General features: G+C 37.9%; 1 protein-coding gene and 1 pseudogene across 1 annotated transcript; one reads left to right on the top strand and one right to left on the bottom strand.

The window, feature by feature from the left end:
• The first annotated feature begins 2,899 nt into the window (after positions 1 to 2,899).
• LOC122147631 lies at positions 2,900 to 7,008 on the top strand (annotated as a pseudogene).
• A 1,796-nt stretch (positions 7,009 to 8,804) lies between these two features.
• LOC122147661 (protein LLP homolog) lies at positions 8,805 to 9,566 on the bottom strand. The gene is made up of 2 exons (XM_042770818.1): positions 9,307 to 9,566; positions 8,805 to 9,220 (listed from the first exon to the last, which is right to left on the bottom strand). Exons 1-2 carry the CDS (start codon positions 9,518 to 9,520, stop codon positions 9,054 to 9,056), a joined length of 381 nt encoding a protein of 126 aa, XP_042626752.1. The 5' UTR covers positions 9,521 to 9,566; the 3' UTR covers positions 8,805 to 9,053.
• Positions 9,567 to 21,552: the final 11,986 nt, after the last annotated feature.

Genomic DNA, 21,552 nt, shown 5'->3' on the forward strand with positions numbered 1-21,552 from the left:
GAGCGTTCTGACAAAAAATAATTGCCAAACACCCAGTTTTAATGGGGCTTGTCCTGACTAGTAAACACTAGAGCACTAAACCCGCACTTCCTCAAGAACATTATTTTAGCCTTTAAGGAAGCCCAAATTAATGAAGGGCTAATTGTAATGTAGATGAATATGACAGCGTCAGCATCTGTCTAACAGAGTCTTTCACATTGTCTGTCAAATGCATAAAGATAGACAACTAATTCTGACCAAAATTCCAGCTTCCTGTAATTAGTTTTCTCTCCTGATATCTCTTTATTCTGCAAAGTCATAGCGCATTCAGATGTAATGTAACGTTGAAGCTGATACAAATACTGGGAATGCGTCTGCATGGCTAGAAGTTGTCCTATTGTGCGAACCTGTTTCCTTGCATGGCAAGACTAGTTTGGCCAGCTGGGGTTGGTGCAATACTGTCATTTATATTTGTTAATTTTAATTGGGTGTTTTTTTTTTTTTTTTTCTCTGTAACACACTACACCTCATGTTCTTTACATTTGGACTACTATTGCTTTTATTCACACCCTTAAAGATGTAAATGAAATACCTTGAATTTCTTTAGATGTTTTGATTCTGTTTCAGGTGTAAAAAGCTTCATCAAATCATTCATGTTCTGCTTATTTCCAGTATTCTGAGCCAGAGAATGGACGTCCTATTCTCACTTAACTACTGAGGGCTGTGATGGGCTATATAGGGATGGTTTAGACTGTGGTTGAAATGTTGTCTCTATTACAGTGAGATTTTAAGAACAGCCCAGTGAGTGTTTTTATCTGGTAAAGTCTGTATAAATGATCCTTCCTCTCCCGTCCTGCTAACCCTGTTGTAGGGCAATTTTTGGAAATAAAGTCTATTTATGGGGAAGACTCTACAACATCTGATGTGTGACGAGGAGTTTTTGGACATGGTGGTGCCATTGCAGCAAGATTTACAGTAAAGCCGTTTGGTTTAAAAAAAAGTTAAAAAATAATTAGAACACTTAAATCTTTTATGGTGTTCGGAATAGGGGAGTCTGCAGATTACCAAATTTGGCCTAGCTACAAAATGGTTTATGTCAGTTATTTCTAGTCTTTTGCTGTAGTGTGTCAGTAGGAAAATATCAGTGCGTTACATTTCCAAATATTCATTTAGCCATTAATTGTAATCCAGTGAGATTATTGTTTGCACACGGAGTCTGACAACAGCCAGTGCTCCACCCACCAGAGATCTGATCTGATCATCATCATAAATCTGTCTGGCATTGAGATGAAGAAACAGAACCAGGACGCCCTTCCAAGATGCTTCGAGAAAAACTACCTAAAGGCATTTGCTTATCTATATAGTGTGACCATACAGCTGAAACCATTTTCAGTTAAATAAGTGTTCAATAATATTAATATTTAGTATTTTGAGGAGATCTCTTGGTACTAAAATACTATTTGTGCAATAATTATGGTCCATTAATGACTTAGAATATTTTATTTTTAATATTTCTATTACTTACATTACACTAAGGTAGTATTTAAGTATAAAACAACAAACAAAACATCTGTAATGCCATGGTTTACCCACTAGGTACCTTTTATGGCTCTTTACTAAATATATTAAGAATATTGCAGGTCATACCTGTTTTTTTTTTCTTCTTCATGTAATGCCTAAATATTTTTACATGATTAAACACTAGATTTTTAAATTAGAAAATTTGAAAAAGTTAACTTAGGCCTACAAACCATTTTAAATTCTACTCGGATAATTACACACAATGAATGCAAGCAAATACTGAATTTAAAACAAGTTTAAAATGTTGCTACAAAGGCATTCAAACTGTCATTCCACAAATATTTTTATCCCATTTTTTTTTTTTTTTTTTTTTTTTTTTTATCTAGTAATGAAGTTATATTTGAATCGAGATTCGACCAGATCTGAAGTTCAGACCTGACCCATACACAAAAATTTGCAGAAATGCAAGAATCATAATGCAAATATTACATATTAATCTGTGTTTGGAGGCAGAAAATTAAAATGGAGTATTTTAGTGTATCTCTAAGCTTTAATTTAACGGGTCACAAATTGCAGAGGTAGGACTCAGCTGCGCCGTGAACGCGTGTCCGCCGCTTCTTTTCTCTGCATTCATTCGAAGCGCAGGTCGAGATCTTCAGTTCGTCTCACCCTGACAAAGAAATTAAATTAAACATTAAACACGACCAAAAAGCCGGAGAAAAAAAAAAAAGCATTTAAACCGTGAGTAACCCCATTGTATATCTGATCTTTTTGTTAATAAACGATGCATTAAGAAAAACGCTACTTTTTTAAAATCAGGAAGTGGTTGAAAAGTTGCCAAAACTTATTCGTTTCAGGAAGTCAAAAATATATATATTTCTGTACATTATTTCTGTAACCATTATCTGTGTGCTTGCATTACAGTGTTCCAGGTCGTGATTATTGTTTGAAATTCAAAGTGTGAAGATTTTTAGTCGTGAACGTGTAAAAATGTAAATCTGCTGTAGGCTACTAGAGAAATGAGGAACTTGCAAAGTGCAATAACACTTGTTTTGTTTATAAAGACATGCTAGATAAACGAAGTTTGTGTTTTCCATAAAAATGTGGAAGTACTTAAAACATATACAAACTTCAAATTACAACTTCAAACCTGATGTTTTACTCTCTTGATGACAGCAGAGCAGTCAGGTGTAAAATAGTCAACTTGGAAGTTTTCTACAAGATGATGATTATAATCAGCTACTTAGTGATACATTTTTATTCATACATCATATCTGTAAAAAAAAAAAAAGTTAATTGAGTGATGCATTTTTAATATAATGCATTCAATACTCTTTATAGTTTGTACATAAGGAAATATAACATGAGCCATGCAATCCTTGCTCGTTCTCTTTCTACAGATGTGGAAATCTGTGGTGGGACATGATGTTAATGTGAAGGTCGAATCGGAGGGGGACGACTGGGAAACAGATCCGAATTTTGAGGTAAGCAGACCTGAAAATAAATGCGCTACTGTTAAGTCCTAAGGTGCTAATCTAAATGAGTGTGTAAAAGAGTTAGGTTTCTTGAAACATAACTGTTTTTTTTTTATTATTATTATTGTATAAATGAAAATGTGTCTGTGTACCAGAATGATGTATCAGAGCAGGAGCAGAGATGGGGTTCCAGAACCATAGAAGGATCAGGTCGAAAAGAACACATCAGGTAACAGTTAAAAAAAAAGAGTGTCACTCTCTGCAGAGAGGAAATAGGAAAGTAGAAATGGCTGCCGACACGAGTTGCATTTCCAAATATGGAGTGTCTCATTTCAAGCCTACATCATGTCAGTGAAGCGGAATAAGATGTTGCACTGACACACACTGCATTTTAAATATGATACATCTGTATTATTTACAGTAATAATGTTAAAAATATAAAGGAGGAGCACCATAAACAAGTGCAAAGGGGGCATAAACAAAAAATGCCATTACATTCCATGGCGATATGCAGCATGTAGGAACATGCAATGTGCCTGTGTTTGTGTGCAGCATTGCAGATCTCAGGGCAGAATGTGTCTCGGGAACATGAAGTGGTTAAGAAGAAAGAGCTGGACCAGGGCCCTAAGCCTCTTACGGCTATGGAGGGAAATTTGGAGTTGAGAAAGACAGAGATGGACAAGGTTAGTTAGACTCGGAAAAGAACAGGGGGTGCTGGGTTTTAAAAGTGACTTCTATGTGAACTGTTCTTCATATATTGTTACACTGTAGACAATAACCCTCTTTTTGCCCACTAAATTCACGAATGAGAACGCACCTTACGTCTAAAAACCTCAACACAGGAGTGCAAACTCTGCATATAGTCATATTCAAACTTGCTGTTTAAAAACACATTGCACCAGGTTTGATGTCAGTGACACCAATCGAACTAAAAAAAATGACGTGTTGAATTTTCCCAGGGTGCTTTAGGGCACAGCTATGTGGCGGAGGTAGAAAAGCACTCATCCCAGACAGATGCAGCAAAGGGTTTCGGGGGGAAAATTTGGTGTCCAGAAGGACCGTGTGGGACAAGGTTAGAAAACTCTCTCATGTGATTGTATAATAGAAATAAATGAATTGAATATTTGATTTCCTTTGCCTTATTTTTTTATCATGATTTATCACAGTCTGCCATGAACTATGAGTATAAGGGTGAGGTACAGGCAGCATGCATCTCAGAAGAAAGGTACTTTCTCAAAAACATCTCAAATCCAGAAGATTCAGGCATCTACAGTATGTTCTATGGGGCATCATCTTCTCTATTGTTCTGTGCTTCGTATAACGATCACTTCTTTGCTGTTCGTAAGATTATGCTAAAAGTTTTTGGTGGCAAGTATGGTGTGCAGAAAGAGAGGGTTGACAAAGGCCGCGGTTGGTTACGATTATAAAAGGCGAGACTGAGAAACACTCAGTCACAGAAAGGTCTGCATCTCCGGTCCTCAATCCGTGTCGCATTTTGGTGGAAGAAGAGTTTATAAAGCAAAATTCTGTTTTCTGAACATCTCGCAGACTACGCAAAAGGGCTTCGGGGGGAAATACGGTGTGGAAAAAGAAAAGGTTGACAAGGGCTGCTGTGGGGTTACGACTACAAGGAGAAACAGAGACGGGAAACATCAGTCGCAGAAATGTCATTTCAATCTCTGCTGGACCAAAACATCCTGATGGTCCTCGATCCGTATATATATATATTGCCCACCTTTTGGTGGAAGAATGGTTTATAAAGTATAATTCTGTTTTCTAAACATCTCGCAGACTATGCAAAAGGCTTCGGGGGGAAATACGGAGTGGAAAAAGAAAAGGTTGACAAGGCTGCTTTGGGTTATGACTATAAAGGAGAAACAGAGAAACATCAGTCGCAGAAAGGTACCATAAATAGTCCCTGATGTCATCTGATTAATGGAAAAAAACTCTTGCAAATCCCACCTTCGCATGTTTATTCTGATGCATTAGTGGCACATCACCCGCTATCTATTTTTAAACGTTTGTCCGTTCAAAATGTGATGTTTCTAACTGACAGCTAAAGCTAGAGATGCAACACATTTTCGGTCTGTTTTACATAATACTAAATATATATGTTCTTATTAATTTTAAAGACTATGCAAAGGGTTTTGGAGGACGTTATGGAGTCGAAGCAGATCGCATGGATAAGGTATACACGTCACATGAATTGTATAGAATTATAATGGACGTGTCAACAAATGTTTTGCAGTTTCCCAGTGAATGTACATTGAGTTATTTATTTACTTATTTTCCACAGAGTGCAGCTTCATTCAATGATATGGAGTCACCATCATCATCTTATGAAAAGCCTCAGGCTTTTGAGGCCTGTGAGTGTTTGCTATACATACAAATATTCATGAAATGTTACATTTGAAGTGATTGCTTTTGAGTAGTAATGCAGTGACACTCGTACATTTTGAATGTGTTGATAAAAGGAGGGTCCGTATGCTTTTCAGGAACTCAGTAGATTCTTCTCTTTGTGGTGTTTACAGCAAGTGTAGGAGCTGGAAACCTTAAGGCTCGCTTTGAGAACATGGCGAAGGCCTCAGATGAGGAGAATAGAAAGAAAGCTGACGGAGGAGGAGAGAGTCAGAAGACTCGCTCGAGAGAAGAGAGGGAGGGAGAACGGGAAAAGAGGCACTAATGCAAACAAGAGGTTCATGTTTGTCGTAATACCCATACATATATATATATATAGATATGCTCACTACACTTAAAATAGAAATGCATGAGAACAATAGATAACCCACCCACACACACACACACACACACACATCAGCCTGTTCTTTTTTTTACACACTAATGAACACTTTGTAATGCTGGTCATCTTCTCTCTTAAGGAGCAGAGCAAGCGTGAAGAGGAGGAAGAGAACCAGAGACCACCACCTGTGCCAGCATCCCAGAATCCTCCAGAGACATTCAGAAGACTGCCTGAAATTCCCAGAGATGAACCAGAGGGAAGAAGCTCAGGCAATGTTATATTGTCATTGCTCTTTTGAAGATAAACGTTTGATGTGGTCTTTAAGTAAATAGAGTTGAAGTCTAAGTCTAATATCTAAGGACTGTAAAATTCTAGACATTTATCTTGGACCAGTAAGCAACCAAGTTTTTTTTTAGTCAAAAAACTCAATAAACACCACTAGCAAGGCCTATCATCTAGTTTAGTTGTTGATTCTTCTGTACTCTTCTGTTTCTAGACAAGTAACTAAGCACATATACGGAGATGAACTGATCATCGTCTGCTCGGTGTGTGTTTCAGGTAGAGGAGGAGACCCTGAATACGAGGAGCCGCCATGTTACTGCACGGGCGCCCAACCGGCTCAGCTGACCTGATCGAAGAGAAAGAGGAGGAGAGAGGAGGAAGCAAACTTATGCCGAATGTGACCTGACCCCTGTACCTCAGGAAGAAGATTATGAGGATATTGCAGCTCATTTGCTAGCTTGGCAGGTTTGCTTGACACACACATTGATATTTACTACATGTGCTTTTCACTTGTGGGAATCAAAGAAAAACAACAGATGGTTACTAATTATAACAGTTATAAATGTTTGTGATCGCCAACAGCTGGAAGTACTCATTTTTTGGCTTCTTCTACAGCTGCTGATAATGACTATGAGAAGATCTAGGCTGTGGCTGCAGCGACAAACACAGCACAACGGGCTATTTATGACTACCAAGGAGGTACGTACAGCCATTACAGTCCACAGCAGCTGATTGATACCTCACTGACATTGATATTTTTTATTTTAATTCAAACCTGTGTCGGCATGAATCTGAGTCATACTCGAGGTTTTTTTTGCTTCGTTTTCGTTTAATCTGCCTGACTTTTATGAATATCAATCATGCTTTGCAGACGCAGCCAAGCGACGAGATCTCGCTTCATGCCAGGGTGACATCATCACTAACGTGGAGATGGTGGATGAGGGTTGGTGGAAAGGAAACTGTCATGGTCGCACAGGCCTGTTTCCTGCCACTTTTGTGGAGCTCCAGTAGTGCCTCTAATAATACAGTGATCACAATTTTGATTATTGGCCCACTTGCCAGACAAAAGTTTTATTGCAGTGTGTTATGATATACCAAGTGAAATTACAAATATAAGAACATGCCTACAGCACTGAAAGTTTTTTTTTTTGGTTGTTTTCTTAATGAGGCTGGCCACTATTAGATGAGCCAGAACTGTCCAATAAGTGCACACGATTTAGTAACCAATAACCATAAGGATTTTAGATTAAATGGATATGCTTATATACAATTACTGTTAATGGTGGGGTCTGTATCTTGTAAGGTTTTGAAAGGCTCTTATGCTCACCACGAAACTGCATTTAATGTGATCAAAATACCAGTAAAGAGTTGAAAGAGTATTACAATTAAATAGCTTTTTATTTCAATGTATTTAGTATTTCAATGTATTTTCAGCAGTCATTACTTTAGTCTTTAGTGTCACATGATCCTTTTGAAATTATTCTAATATGTTGATTTGGTGCTCAAAAAAGCATTATTATCAATGTTGAAAACAGTTGTGCTGATTGATATTTATGTGGAAATCATGATTTTTTTTAGATTTTTTAGTAAGTTCATAAGAGCATTTATTTGAAATAGAAATCTTGTAACATGCATGTTTTTACTGTTACTTCTGATCAATTTTAATGCATCTTTTCTAAATTACAGTATTAATTTAAATATAAAAATACTGACCCCAGGCTTTTGAACGATAGTGTATAAAAGAACATTAAAGGGTTACTCCACCGCAAAATGAAAATTTTTTCATTAATCACTTACCCCCATGTCGTTCCAAACCCGCAAAAGCTTCATTCCTCTTCGGAACACAATGTAAGATTTTTTGGTTGAAAACCGGGAGGCTTGTGACTGCCCCATAGACTGCCAAGTAAATAACAGTGTCAAGGTCCAGGAAAGTATGAAAAGCATCGTCAGAATAGTCCATCTGCCATCAGTGATTCAACCATAACGTTATGAAGCGACAAGAATACATTTTGTACACGAAGAAAACAAAAATAACAACTTTATTCAACAATTCCTCTTTTTCTCCTCTCTCCAAATCTGCTCAGAATTGCCAAAATGGCGCTACGCTGATTTGGAGAGACACAGAGGAGAGGAATTGTTGAATAAAGTTGTTATTTTTGTTTTCTTCGTGTACAACAAGTATTCTTGTTACTTCATAACGTTACAGTTGAATCACTGATAGCAGATGGAGTATTCTGATGATACTTTTCATACTTTCCTGGACCTTGACACTGTTACTTATTTGGCAGTTTATGGGACAGTCACAAGCCTCCCGGCTTTCATCCAAAATATCTTAAATTGTGTTCCGAAGACGAACAAAGCTTTTACGGGTATCCCTTTAAATAAATGTTTAACCAGTCACAATTTACAGTTACTTTTTTAGCTGATTCCCTGTCCTACAATATGAAAAATTAATTTCTTTAAAGTGCTAATATTCCATGTAATCTCTCAGATAACAGGATGTCAAATATTACAGTAATTATGAAACATCGTTAATAGTTTTAAATGAGGAATTTCATGTCAGTTACCAGTTTTCCAACCCTTTATGCATTGAATCAGAAGATCTACAAATGTGCTAATATATTAAGTTGTTTGCGGAATTCATATGTACTATTATAAAGAATTTTGGTTGGTGCAGGGATTAAATCTAAAAGTATACCATGCTGCCTTATAGAGATACACAAGCCACTGGTCTGGCTTATGCTTGTCTCTTTCTTGACTCAATGTTGTGGATTTTTGTTTACTGCAAAATAAAACTAAATCCCCCAGAAAGGTATATTGGATTTTTACTTCAAAGTAAAGCAGACTAACAGAGTGAGAGATTGAAGTAGAGAGGACAAATGTATATTTCACTGGAAGAGTCCGTTGTGTAGTAAAATGCGGGTGACTTACAGTGTCTGCCTCTTCCAGACACTGGAAGATTGCATAAACAGTCCATAGAAAAGTAAAAGATGCACAGCAAAGCTCCTGTACAGCTATGTCAGGCATAATGTCCGTGCACAAGCAGATCAGTTCATCTACCAGGCGAGCCCCTTCTTCATCTTAGGTTTTCCTTTTGTAGCCATACGTTTGGCTTTCACCTTCTTTATATGCCTTTGGTTCATCCAAACCGGATACCGTCCTTCATCGTCCAACATTGTCTTTTTATTGCGTTTAGTGTCTAAATCCATCTTTCCACCATCCGCTGCAAAGCAACAACAGATCTGCATTTAATATGCTAAAAAACACAACATATAAGCCGAATTGCTAAATGCTTCTATAAAAGCTCACCATGTTCTTCCTGCATCTCCACATCCTCTGGCTTCTGCTTCACTTTCTCAGGCGGCACCACGGTGGCGATCTCAGCCACATCTTTCATGCTGATCTCACCTTTCTCTCCCTGACCCAGCACTGTTTTGAGTCGTGCCAGCTCTTTGGGTGCAACTTTCTTTCTTTTCTCCGCCCTCATCTTTCTCCTCCACTTGCTGCGTAAACTCTTTGCCATCCTGATGGAAACTGAGGAGAGAAGACAAAGCTAATAATAAAAATAAAATCATAAAAAGGGGTGGGGATTGTGTGTGTATGTATATGTATACATATATATATATATATATATATATATATATATATATATATATAAACAACTCTCTTTATTATATATATTATATATATATATATATATATATATATATATATATATATATATATATATATATATATATATATATATACACACACACCCCATAGTCTGGAGAACACAATGTTTGTTTGATTTTTTTTGCATGATCATTTCGGGTCATCTCTTTATTAGAGAAGCTCCATGAACTGAAGTCTATTAAAACACATAAAATGTGCAAATGTTGGTCACTCCATAAGCATAATTAAAAAAACACCGATACAGAAAACACATGACCTGATGACAATGATTTTTCATATTCTTACATATCTGTTATCCTGATGCAAGAGACCCGTGTAAGAAAAACTAGAACTAAGATGTTCGTTAGCCATCTCACATATACAAAAATAGCTTTTTATTCTAATAGATATCACGTACACACACCGCTCACAGGCGTAATTACTACCAATACACGGACTTCAATATTTATTGCTGTGTTGAAGCTAGTATTTACATTCGCAGTGTGTAACTTACATTTATCTTCAGAGCACCTCTGGATGCACGTGTATGTGTGTACGGCTGCCGCTAAGCACATTCTTTACTACAGTTACTTTTTTTTTTTTTTTTGCGACAAAATATCGCATGTTTACGGCTCGTGTGGTCGCGCGCTTAGTCCAGTAGAGGGCGACAGAACTGCGGCCTACTTTTAACAACTCATAAACGACAATATTCCAGGTTAGTTGAAATACAAAAATGTTGGAAACGTATATTATAAATTCACAAATGTGTCTTAAGATGTTCTCCCTCCAGAAAAGAGCTATGTCTCCATTTAAAGGTGAAATACTTTCTCAATCCCAGTTTAAAGTAAAGAGTCAGCTACAAGTAAGTTGATTTCCCAAAAGATGTAAACACTGACTGTTGCTCTGTACCTTATGTTCAGTTTGTACTTTTGATCGGCCCAAAATGTCAACTTTTGACTGAACTAATAGTGTTGCTGGACAAACTGTTTGTGTGACGCAGATGGATGACATACGTTGTGTTTGTAAAAACTCATTTGAAACATCATTATTGTTTATTCAATCCCATCCAGTGACACTAGCTGTGCTGAAATTACCCGCGTCACCTTCCCAAACCACAGTGATTGTCCCAACAAGTGCAATTTCTAGACTGTTAAAGGGGTTAAAGCATAGTTAAAGTTTGGTGGGTTATTTATAATAAAATATCTGAATATGGTACCAAACATTAGGATTAATTAAAGAGATATTTTGTTAGGCCGTGTCTTTGACATTAAAGCTAAGGAAGTGTTCATGTTGTTCATGAGTTTTTCGTGTCTGTATTATAGAAAAGAAAAAAAAACGAAGAAGTGGAAATGTTATGTCAATTACTTATTTGAATTGTATTTCAGGCATTTGGAGTAGACTGTCACAGGGGTTTTCAAACTTGGGGTCCAGGGAACACCAAGGGGTGCACAAAGGGATTCTAGGGTGTCCGTAGGAAGCTTAAGGACAAAAATTAGTGTTTTTCATTAATTTCAGGGCTGTTAAGAAGCTTTTAAAAACCTGCTCTGGAAAACATATATCACCTGGGTTACAGTGTTGGTCTCCTTCGGTTTATACAAAGCCAGTAGCGTCCTAGATAATAAGTAAGTTATTGTCTATTTGTAAATCCTTTTATTTTATATTGCGAATTTATTTAATATTAAAGTTATCACTTATTTTAAATAAGGTAATTGTATTATTATTCTTTTTTTGTGTGTGTGTTGTGTGTGTGTGGTTGTGTGTGTGTATGTAATAAAGAGATACAGGAGCCCTCCACTTATTATTGGGGATAAGAAAAAAAATAACGACCGTTTATTCAACACTTCCTTGGCACACGGTCTAACTCTGTGTCTCCCATATCACTGTATGTGCTGCGTTATGCTCTTTAAGTGTACTTTAGAGCTTTTGATTTTGAAAAAAAACAGCGCATCCCTTATGGCGCAGATGAGACAGAAGGAGCATACGCTTCATTAAGGAAATATTGAGAGACACAGGGGAGACTGGTTGACAAAGGAATTGTTTGTAAATGAAAGTCTTTTATCTTTTGTTTGTTCGATGTACAACAAGTGTTCGGTATTGCTTCATACTAACCCATATTGCACGTCTGATTGCAGATTGGGTATTCTGACGCCGACTTTTCATACCTTTTTTTATGCCCTTGACAATGTTAATTTACTTGGCAGTCTATGGGACAGTCACATGCCTCCCGGTTTTTTTCTCCAAAAGGCTGCTTTCCCCAGTCTTTAATTACAGGCCATTTCCAGCTGTTGCTTGTGTTTGTGGAGTTTTCTGTCTTTAGGCTCATATTCAGCTGGCGAAATTTCATGTTCAAAGGGGTTAATCGGATTTAAATCTGGAAGAGTGACTTGAGCAATCTAAGACTTTACCTAGTCTTTGCCCTGATAAACCCTTTACTGAACTGGCAGAATGTTTTTGGGTCATTTGTCCTTACTGATCACCATATTGAAGCGCTTTGTGATGAGTCTGGTGGCATTTTCTTGAATATAAAAAAATGTTAGCCAATATGTTTGTAACATTCCAGGATCCATTCTGCTGTCCCAATCATATGTGGTCCTCGACAAAAAAAGCCCCGTGGAACTCAGGACATCCAGGTTTTCCGGAAGAACCGGGAGTAGGGGCCCGCCATCTTATTCTAATGCCAGAGAAGTGAGAGCCCCCTCGGGCAATACAACGCTTACCAAAAAGCCCCCTGGATCTCAGAAATCCAGGTTCAGGAGAACAGGAGTAGGGGCCTGGGGGGGGGGCGGGGGGGGGCCAGCTACCTATCGATGGCCCGAGAGGGGTGGAGGTCCGGGAACTCGGGACATGCATCGCTCACAAAAAGCCCCCGTGAACTCAGGACAATCCAGCTTACGGAGAACCGGAGTAGTTGGCGACCATCTTGCCTCTCATCATGCCGAGAGAGTGAGCCTCGCTGGGCCTGGGTCGCTCGAAAAAGCCCCTGGTGCTCAGACATCCAGGTTCCAGAGAAACGTGAGTAAGGGGGCCGCCATCTTACACTCTCCTGCTATGCGGGGAGGGTGGGCCCAGAGGGTGGGCCATGCATCGCTCATCTATCGGCTTCGAAAAAGCCCCCGGTGATCTCAGACATCCAGGTTCCGAGAACCGGAGTAGGGTCAGCCAGCTTAGTATCATGCTCGAGAGAGTGGACCACCACCTGGGCCATGCACTCGCTCGAAAAAAGGCCACTGGTGACTAAGACATCCAGGTTCCGGGAGAAACCAGAGTAGGGGCAATGCCATCTTAGTCTCATGCCCAGAGAGTGTGAGCCCACCTGCGGCCATGCAGCGTCTCGAAAAGCCCCTGGGGCTCAGACCTCCAGGTTTTCGGAGAGAACCAGAGTAGGGGCAGCCATCTACGGTCTCATGTGCCCGAGAGGGTGAGACCCCCTGGGCCACTTGGTCGTCATGGAAGTTGAGAGGCCTTTTTCCAGAGACACCATACGCAGACCATGCCATGAAACCACCACCATCATGCTTTTATCAGATGAGGATGCATCCTGGGTTGTGTATGTCCTCATCGAATGCAAGACTCAAGAATGCAGTAAGCAATGGCTATAAATGATACGACACATTCCCTGCTTTTAATCGCTGATGTGATGCAGGCAACATTCTCACTGTTCCAATACAGCTGTTTGCCTTAAAACAATATCCTGTATCTTCTGTCTACGGGAGCACTTGCCAGCAGTTTGTTTTTTTTTTGTTTTTGTATAATTGACATATGAATTATAGTTTTGTATAATTTATAGTTTAGTTTTTATTTTATTTTAGTACATCAAATTAAACTAAATGAAAATGAGAAATGTTGATTTTGGCAACCAGCTGAAATAAAATTTTATTGTGGTTTTACTTTTGGTTCACTTTAAAACACTGCTATGTAGTGCTTTTTGCACGAACAGATTATAGTGAAACCCCAGTGATGGACGAGAGCTTCTGTTCCTGCACACATACACACACACCAAAGAATCAGAGAGGTTAGTTTTTTGTGCACATGTTGGATATTGTTCTTCTGTGATTCTGGATACCAGATTTTCGCCTCCTTTTTCCGGGACATGTTTAACAGTCCTGATGTTCTCCTTGGTGCTAACATCATTAGCACATTTACAGTCTATAAATAAATCCCAGTATTGTAATATCCCTCTCCAGGCACACAACTCTTTGTCTTTTTGGTAAAACCTCATACTGTAGATAAAAACAAACAAACAGAGCATAACCTGCAACCAGTCTGCCACGGGACCAGCAAGCACTCACATCAGGAGTGAAAACTGAAAGGCCCATCTGCTGGGCTGTTCCAGTGACATTGCCCTTGGCAGTCAGCTGAGGTCTCTTTGCAGTGGGGGGGAGTTGTGTACATTGTAGTGTGTTTTGATTCCCCCAATTAGGGTTCCTTCCTTCTGTGAGAGTGACGTGGCTGTATGTGGAATAATTAAGTCCCAGGACATCATGTTCTGAAATGATCAGCATGCAAATGGCACACACAGTCTGTGGCTCTCTTGCACACTTGCTCACTACTTATATGTGTCCTCTTATTGGATATCTGATCGTAGCATTGGCAGTAACTATATACACTCACCGGCTACTTTATTAGGTACACCTATTCAATTGCTTGGTAACACAAATTGCTAATCATCCAATCACATGGCAGCAACTCTATTCATTTAGGCTTCTAGATGTGGAGAAGACGACTTGCTGAAGTTCAAACCGAGCATCAGAATGGGGAAGAAAGGGGTTTTAAGTGACTTTGAACGTGGAATGGTTTTTGGTGCCAGACGGGCTGGTCTGAGTATTTCAAAAACTGCGGATCTACTGATGTCAGAGGTCAGAGGAGAATGGGCAGACTGGTTAGAGATGATAGAAAGGCAACAGTAACTCAAATAACCACTCGGTACAACCAAGCAGAATACCATCTCTGAATGCACAACACGTCGAACCCTGAAGCAGATGGGCTACAGCAGCAGAAGACCACACCGGGTGCCGCTCCTGTCAGCTAGGAACAGGAAACGGAGGCTACAATTCGCATAGACTCACCAAAATTGGACAATAGAAGATTGGAAAAACGTTGCCTGGTGTGATGAGTCTCGATTTCTGTTGCGACATTCAGATGGTAGGGTCAGAATTTGGTGTAAAGAACATGAAAGCATGGATCCATCCTGCCTTGTCTCAACGGTTCAGGCTGGTGGTGTAGTTGGTAGTTTGTGAAAATTAAATCCCACAGCCTACCTGAGTATTGTTGCTGACCATGTCCATCCCTTTATGACTACAGTGTACCCATCTTCTAAGGGCTACTTCCAGCAGTACAATGCACCATGTCACAAAGCTCAAATCATCTCAGACTGGTTTCTTGAACATGACACAGTTCACTTTACTCCACAGTCACCAGATCTCAATCCAACAGAGCAGCTTTGGGATGTAGTGGAATGTGAGATTCGCATCATGGATGTGCAGCTGACAAATCTGCAGCAACTGCGCGATGCTATCATGTCAATATGGACCAAAATCTAAGGAATGTTTCCAACGCCTTGTTGAATCTATGCCACGAAGAATGAAGGCAGTTCTGAAGGCAAAAGGGGGTCCAACCTGGTACTAGCAAGGTGTACCTAATAAATTGGCCAGTGAGTGTAATTTTAGCAAAGGTTTTTGTATCAAGACTTATGGGATTTTATTTAGATAAACAGTCACACAATAGCTGTTTTAAAACCTAGTGAGCCACCTTGGTGTCTGCTGTCTACATAGACAGCTTTCTTCTAAGGCAGCATCTGGATTGAAATGAAACCACACCACGGAAATGCTTCTCTTAATTCAAAATGTGACATTGTCACAAAAACGTTGTTGATGATGTTGAGTGTGCTGCTGAGTAATGTTATTCTAAAGAAATATAATAATAAAACGCATATTGTTGTAAAAATTCTTTTAACATACGGTGTAAAATGCTTGTTTGCATTCTACTGTGTACTTCTATGAAACATGCTCACACATGATATTTTGACTGTTAACAGGGTGTGGTTTTGCAGCGATACGTCGCATCGGTACTAAAAAACATGGTGCTAAGTTAGAAGACGTTCAAAAAAACATGTTTATAACCTGCAATTTGGTTTTTTATAGTTTTTTTTACACCCACTGCCATGCGACATTGTTAATGCAAAAAACAGGGGACAGATGTCTTTGACCCCTCACGTCTGACATTATTTTGCAGAATTGGGTGCATGGACTATATTATTAAAAATGGCCCCGCGCTCAGTTTAAAAAAAATTTCAACTTTTCTAAAAAACATGGTCTTGCCTTGCCTCATGTCTTGCATATTTTTTAAATGCAGAAAAAAGGAAGGAAAAAAGAGCGTTTTCTGAGGGGTTTTTGCTTCTACTGCACTATTTTTTTCCATTTGTCTTAAAAGGAAATGTGACCGATGGACTCTTATTGTTAAAAGAACAGTTGACCAAAAATGTTTGTCTAGACTTTGTGATTTTATGTCACAAAAAAATCGCAGCTTTCTATGGTCGCCCCACGGTCTTTTATTTAGGCCATAGACAACCAGGCGTCTCAGATTGGGATTTGGGACCTGTTGACTACCAGACTACGAAAAACCTAAAATAAAAGAAGGGAGAGTGCGGTCATGCACAGAGAGACACTTCGTGTTCATTGCAGTGGAACTACATGACTGTGCTGCAGATTCCAACCGGAGGAAGTTCATCGACGAGATGAGGACTGCCGAATTCTCCCAGGGCCTCTGGTTTCTAGAGACAGATGCCGGGTATTGTGCCTAAGCCTTAATGCACTATCATGGGGCAACTTTAAAACAATCACGAGGGACGTTGCTCTGGGTTTGGTCTCCATGGAGCTAAAGTATAATGAAAACGCATCGCTTTCTCTGCCCCTCCTCCACTCTCTTCCTGAACAGCATCACATGAACACAGCGGGGATCTAAACGAGGAAAAGCTCTGCCGCGGTTAGTAGATTTTTTAGGGGGTAAAGACAGTTTGACACGTTTTCCAGGTGTACAATACTATCACACTTTTAAATACTCATTTGTGACGGTGTGGGTTTTCTTATTTCCAGTTTATAGCATAATATGGCAGCCAAATATGAGGAGGGGGGAGTGTTGTTTTTCCTTACACCTATACCTGATCCTTTATAAAAGACAAAAAATAAAAACATCTAGATTAGTTCTGGGGAATTTTTATTATGATATCATACCACACGACTGCCGGTGATGAGGTTGTAAAGGGCCAGTTTATCACGGTATTATTGTAGAAATCGAACAATTACGACTGCAGGATACAATACGCAATTCTCTTTTACTTTGCATCCCACCGGGAAGTTGATACTTTGTTAATGGTGGGTTGATATGATTTTATGTGGGTGTGTGTGTGTTTAGATGAAGGCAGCATTTGGGTTCATGGCTTTGATTGTGGTTGTTTCTGGTTTTAAAAATCTATTTGTTGAGTGAGCTTGTTTTAGCATGCCCGCTAGCATTTTTTTTTTCCCCCAACATATTGACTTCACCAATTAGAAGAATGTTTATATAATTGTTTTAAAGAGTTCTCGCTCTCTCTACCTTCTCTTTTGCAATTAAAAAAAAATATATGGACAATATACATGAGCAACTGAAGCTATGTAACACATACACATCTGTAGATTATCTCCTGCTGGTGAGGTTGTGAAAAACCAAACAGTCAGGTTCAACTTGCAAAAAATATATACTTTATGTTAGGAAGCGGACAGTGGCTTCTCTTCAAACCAAAAGGGGGAAACACTTTCTGTAACAATGGACTTGAGCCACCTGGGTCACTTGCTTAAGGACAATCTATCTAAAAACAGTTAAGTTGTTTTCAACATTTTTGACTTGAAGGGGGGTTTTGTTGTTCAACACCAATATTCTAAGACAATTGAGCTCTTCGTTGCAGTTTTTCCTTCCTTTCCTCTTTTGTGCAACCCAATATTCTAAGACATGCTAGTATTTTCTGCATGTAATTATGATAAAAGCTGAATTGTTTCAAAACTTTTTTTAAAAAATGAATAGAAACTAGTGGAGTAATGCTAATAATTAATTAATAAAACCGCGATTATTTGTTTTTCCAGGAGTTTTCAAAAACAGATATGTTCTGAATCAAAATACGCCTTTAGTTTAATTTTAACATTCTTTTTTTTTTTAGGTATTTTTATTTAGACATAGTTTTACGTGAATATTTTAATCTAAATGGATCCCATTTATAACTCTTTATATCATCTGTGGAAGTTGCTGGCTGAGAACACTTGGTTGAGAATCATTTAGTGAAACCCCATGTTTTTAACTGAAATTCTTCAGGGAATTGTACAATTTGGTGGGTTTGCCGCTTGGGGTTCTTCTACTAGTGACACCCCCAAAATCATTAAATTATGCATATGATTATTAGTATTTTAAATTATTTTAAGAAAATAGTAATATAGCTCTTTTACTCTTAAAAAATAAATAAATAATAATAATAAAATTGCTTCTGCATATAAAGTGTCCATTGGTTCTACCAGTGGTGTAGTGTGGACAATCGAAAAAGTGTCCCAACATAGTCTTAACTTAGTGTGCCAATTACAGAGTAAGTGCCTCTGCTTGATATAGAGTCTCCACCATATACAATAAAGAAAACATCTAACTTTTTTAAACAGGGATAAATTAAAGTGCTGTCGACCATTTGCGCAATCTCACCCTAATTTGTAATCAACGGATGGTAAACAATTTATGGCAAACAAGGTGCATTATCGGTACCCAAGAACAGGAAATGCTCTCCAAATGAGTCAGCTATAGCATGTATAGCAAGACCTATCTGTGCTGTTGCTCATTGTTGCTGCTCTGTTAGCTCAAACAATGACTATGAAGGATCTCTTTTTTTAGCGGCCAACAATTTAAAACCTGTAAATTCACCTTAAATGACTCTTAGCTAAAACTACCATGGAATCTGTATTAGGCATCACGGCATGTTAAATGAAGAAAGAAGCAATGCATGCACTCTCCTGTTCATAGTGAAGACTAACTACTTTTGTGATTAATTAATTCATGACCATCATTAAGTCTAATAACGGCAGTGCTGCAGCAAGCGTCAGTTTGGGTATATGTTGCCACCTGGTGTGAAGTGAGTGCAAAGGTATGCAATCTATCGGAGGTTGTATGAATAATTGATGGAAATGTGTGTTGTCATTTGATTTCAAATGAGTCACAAAGTTTGACTCTGTTCCCCCAATGGGTCATAGCAAGAACGGGAATACGGTTTATAAACATTGTTGATTAGGATTTCCCCAAGGGAAAATAGAGTGTGCTTGCAAGGCAGCAAAAAATAGTGTTGTATTAGGAACGATGTTTGATTTAGATTCTGGGTTACTTTTATTTAAGGTGTATGATACAGGGTATTACATGAAGTTACTGTAGTAATATTAATAATAATGTACATTACTATATGGTTAGGGTTAGATAGGGTTTGGCCAGGGTATTGCATGCACTTATGCATAATTAATGCTCTTTCTAATAGGAAGGATGTGTACTTGTGTAACAAGGACCAACTAAACTAAAGTGTCACAGCCTTTGTCAGATTACGGGGTCAGTTGTATGAATTTAGCACATCTTCACACTGTATAGGCTATAAGCACTTATGAGTATGAAAGAAAACAAGACCAATCACAATTCTGCTATTTGATCTTAGAAGAAGACTGAATGCAATTCAGTATGGAAATACAGATGATGCCATCACTGTTGGATACACTGAACATTCAAATCTATGTAAGAAAAAAGTATATTTTCATACTTTAATCCTATTTTTAAAATTACATTAAAATAGTACCACATTAGTCTATAATTATATGCAGAATGGGTTGAATGGGTTTTTAATTAATTAAAAAAATACATTGAGGTTTATTAATCCTAAATAGAATGTTTGAGGAATATCAGTGTCTTTTAGAAATTAAAAAAAAAAAAAAAAATAGCTTATTCCAGTGGTTTCAACCATTTTGACTGCATTATCCTCAAAAATATTCAGACTGTGTTGTTATGTTTTAAAACATAAGGATTAAAGATAAAGATGTAAAAAAAAAAGAAAAAGAAAATGTATATTTTTATATATAAAAAAAATTATGCCCAGAACATATAAAAAATTCATTAGTTAGCATGACTTTTCACTTATAGAAAACATATTATTCTTATCCAGGGCTTTTTTTTTTTTTTTATATATATATATTATACTCATGTACCCTGGGTGTTTCAAAGAGAAAAAAACAGTTTATGTGGTATTTTTAAATAAGAAATATATTGAAATTAATTTGTTTGGCTTATTTTAATACTTGCTTTGTCTTATTTTATTTTTTATTATTTTTAATTATTTTTAATTATTTAATCTTTAGGGCCCTTTAGGGCCCCTACTTGAGAACCACTAGTAAGGTGAAGAGGTTGAAAGAAAAATGCACAATAGCAAAAAACTTTAATAAACTGTTAATAAAATTGTACTGTATATTATAGTAATTAACATTTTAGACGACTATCATGCTCTGATTAACTTGTCATGCTTGTAAATCAGTTCTCACTGGGCATTGTTTGTTAGTGGGAATGCTGTGATATGAATTCCACACATTCAGCTTACACTTGCACTTCATGACACGTTTCATGGTGCTGTCACGTTTCATAATCACTCAATCAGCACGTGTTATCATCCGCTGGTGCACGCTCTTACCTTGAGGTGACACTTGTTCTTTACCTTCAGAATAGGCCGCTTATATAAGCCCTGCTTTTCTGCAAAGCAAAAAGCTTGTCGCTCCTGCCCAGCAGGGGGAGCATCACCTGGAGGGTCTGAATTGCAGATGTACAGTTGGGTGGCTTGCCACATGAGAGTGCAGGAATATGCCAGGCTGAGTGCTCTGCCCTGGGCTTCAGTGCCACTACTGCCCATCCGGGGGACACTGACAGACCACCACGAATTCAGCTCACACCACTGCACAAACGTCGAGGTTCAGATGCTCATTGCGTTTGTCCACGTCTGTAGATGTTTCAGACAGTATGACTGCATAAAAACACCTTTCTTTAACCCACTGGTGCTCCTTATTTGGGAGTCACACTTGTGGTCAAAAATGATCGCCTCCGCCTTACCGGACACCTGAAATGTTACCCCCCCTCGTAAAATCAGTGTTATATATTTTTGTTCAATCAATATATATATTTTTTTTCTTTTTTATTTGAGAGAGAATTTCATGCTACTAATATTTTTTAGTATTTTAATATTTTTTGCCATAATTATGCTCAAATTTATTTTGTGAATATTGAAAATATTAAGGCAGTATTTCATGTTAAATAAGAGATAATGCCTTTAAAATCAAATTTTTGAAGCCGTCTTGGTGGGAGTAATTAAAAAAAAAAATCTAAACACCTGAAATTTTCCATGGTTTAGCCACTAGACTCCTATATAGCACTATATAAAAGGCCTATAAATTCTCTAGTTGATTTTAGACAAAAATACTTAATTTTATTAAGTTGTAGATTTGGATATATCTATCTATCTATCTATCTATCTAGCTATCTATCTATCTATACGTTCTCAAAGACAACCTTTTTTGTAAAGGGTTTTTTTTTTTTTTTTTTTTTTTATGCTGATTTAAAACGTATGTTTTTGAATTATTACTACAGTCAAAACTGAACACACAGAAAGCATTTTGTTACCAAAAAACATTAAAACTTCAATAAAAATGTAACAAAAATGAACAGGAATGTTTTATCAGAGCTTAATCCTTCTGGGTCTGATCTGATTTCAACCTCCTTATTTCAGTGTTTCTGACTCGTTTTGGCTATATGTGTGTGGTGTGTGTGTGTGTGTGTGTGTGATGTGGATGTGTCTGTTTTGCACTCTTGAGTCTAACC

This window comes from Cyprinus carpio, chromosome A15 (assembly GCF_018340385.1).
Source record: "Cyprinus carpio isolate SPL01 chromosome A15, ASM1834038v1, whole genome shotgun sequence".
NCBI lineage: Eukaryota > Metazoa > Chordata > Actinopteri > Cypriniformes > Cyprinidae > Cyprinus > Cyprinus carpio.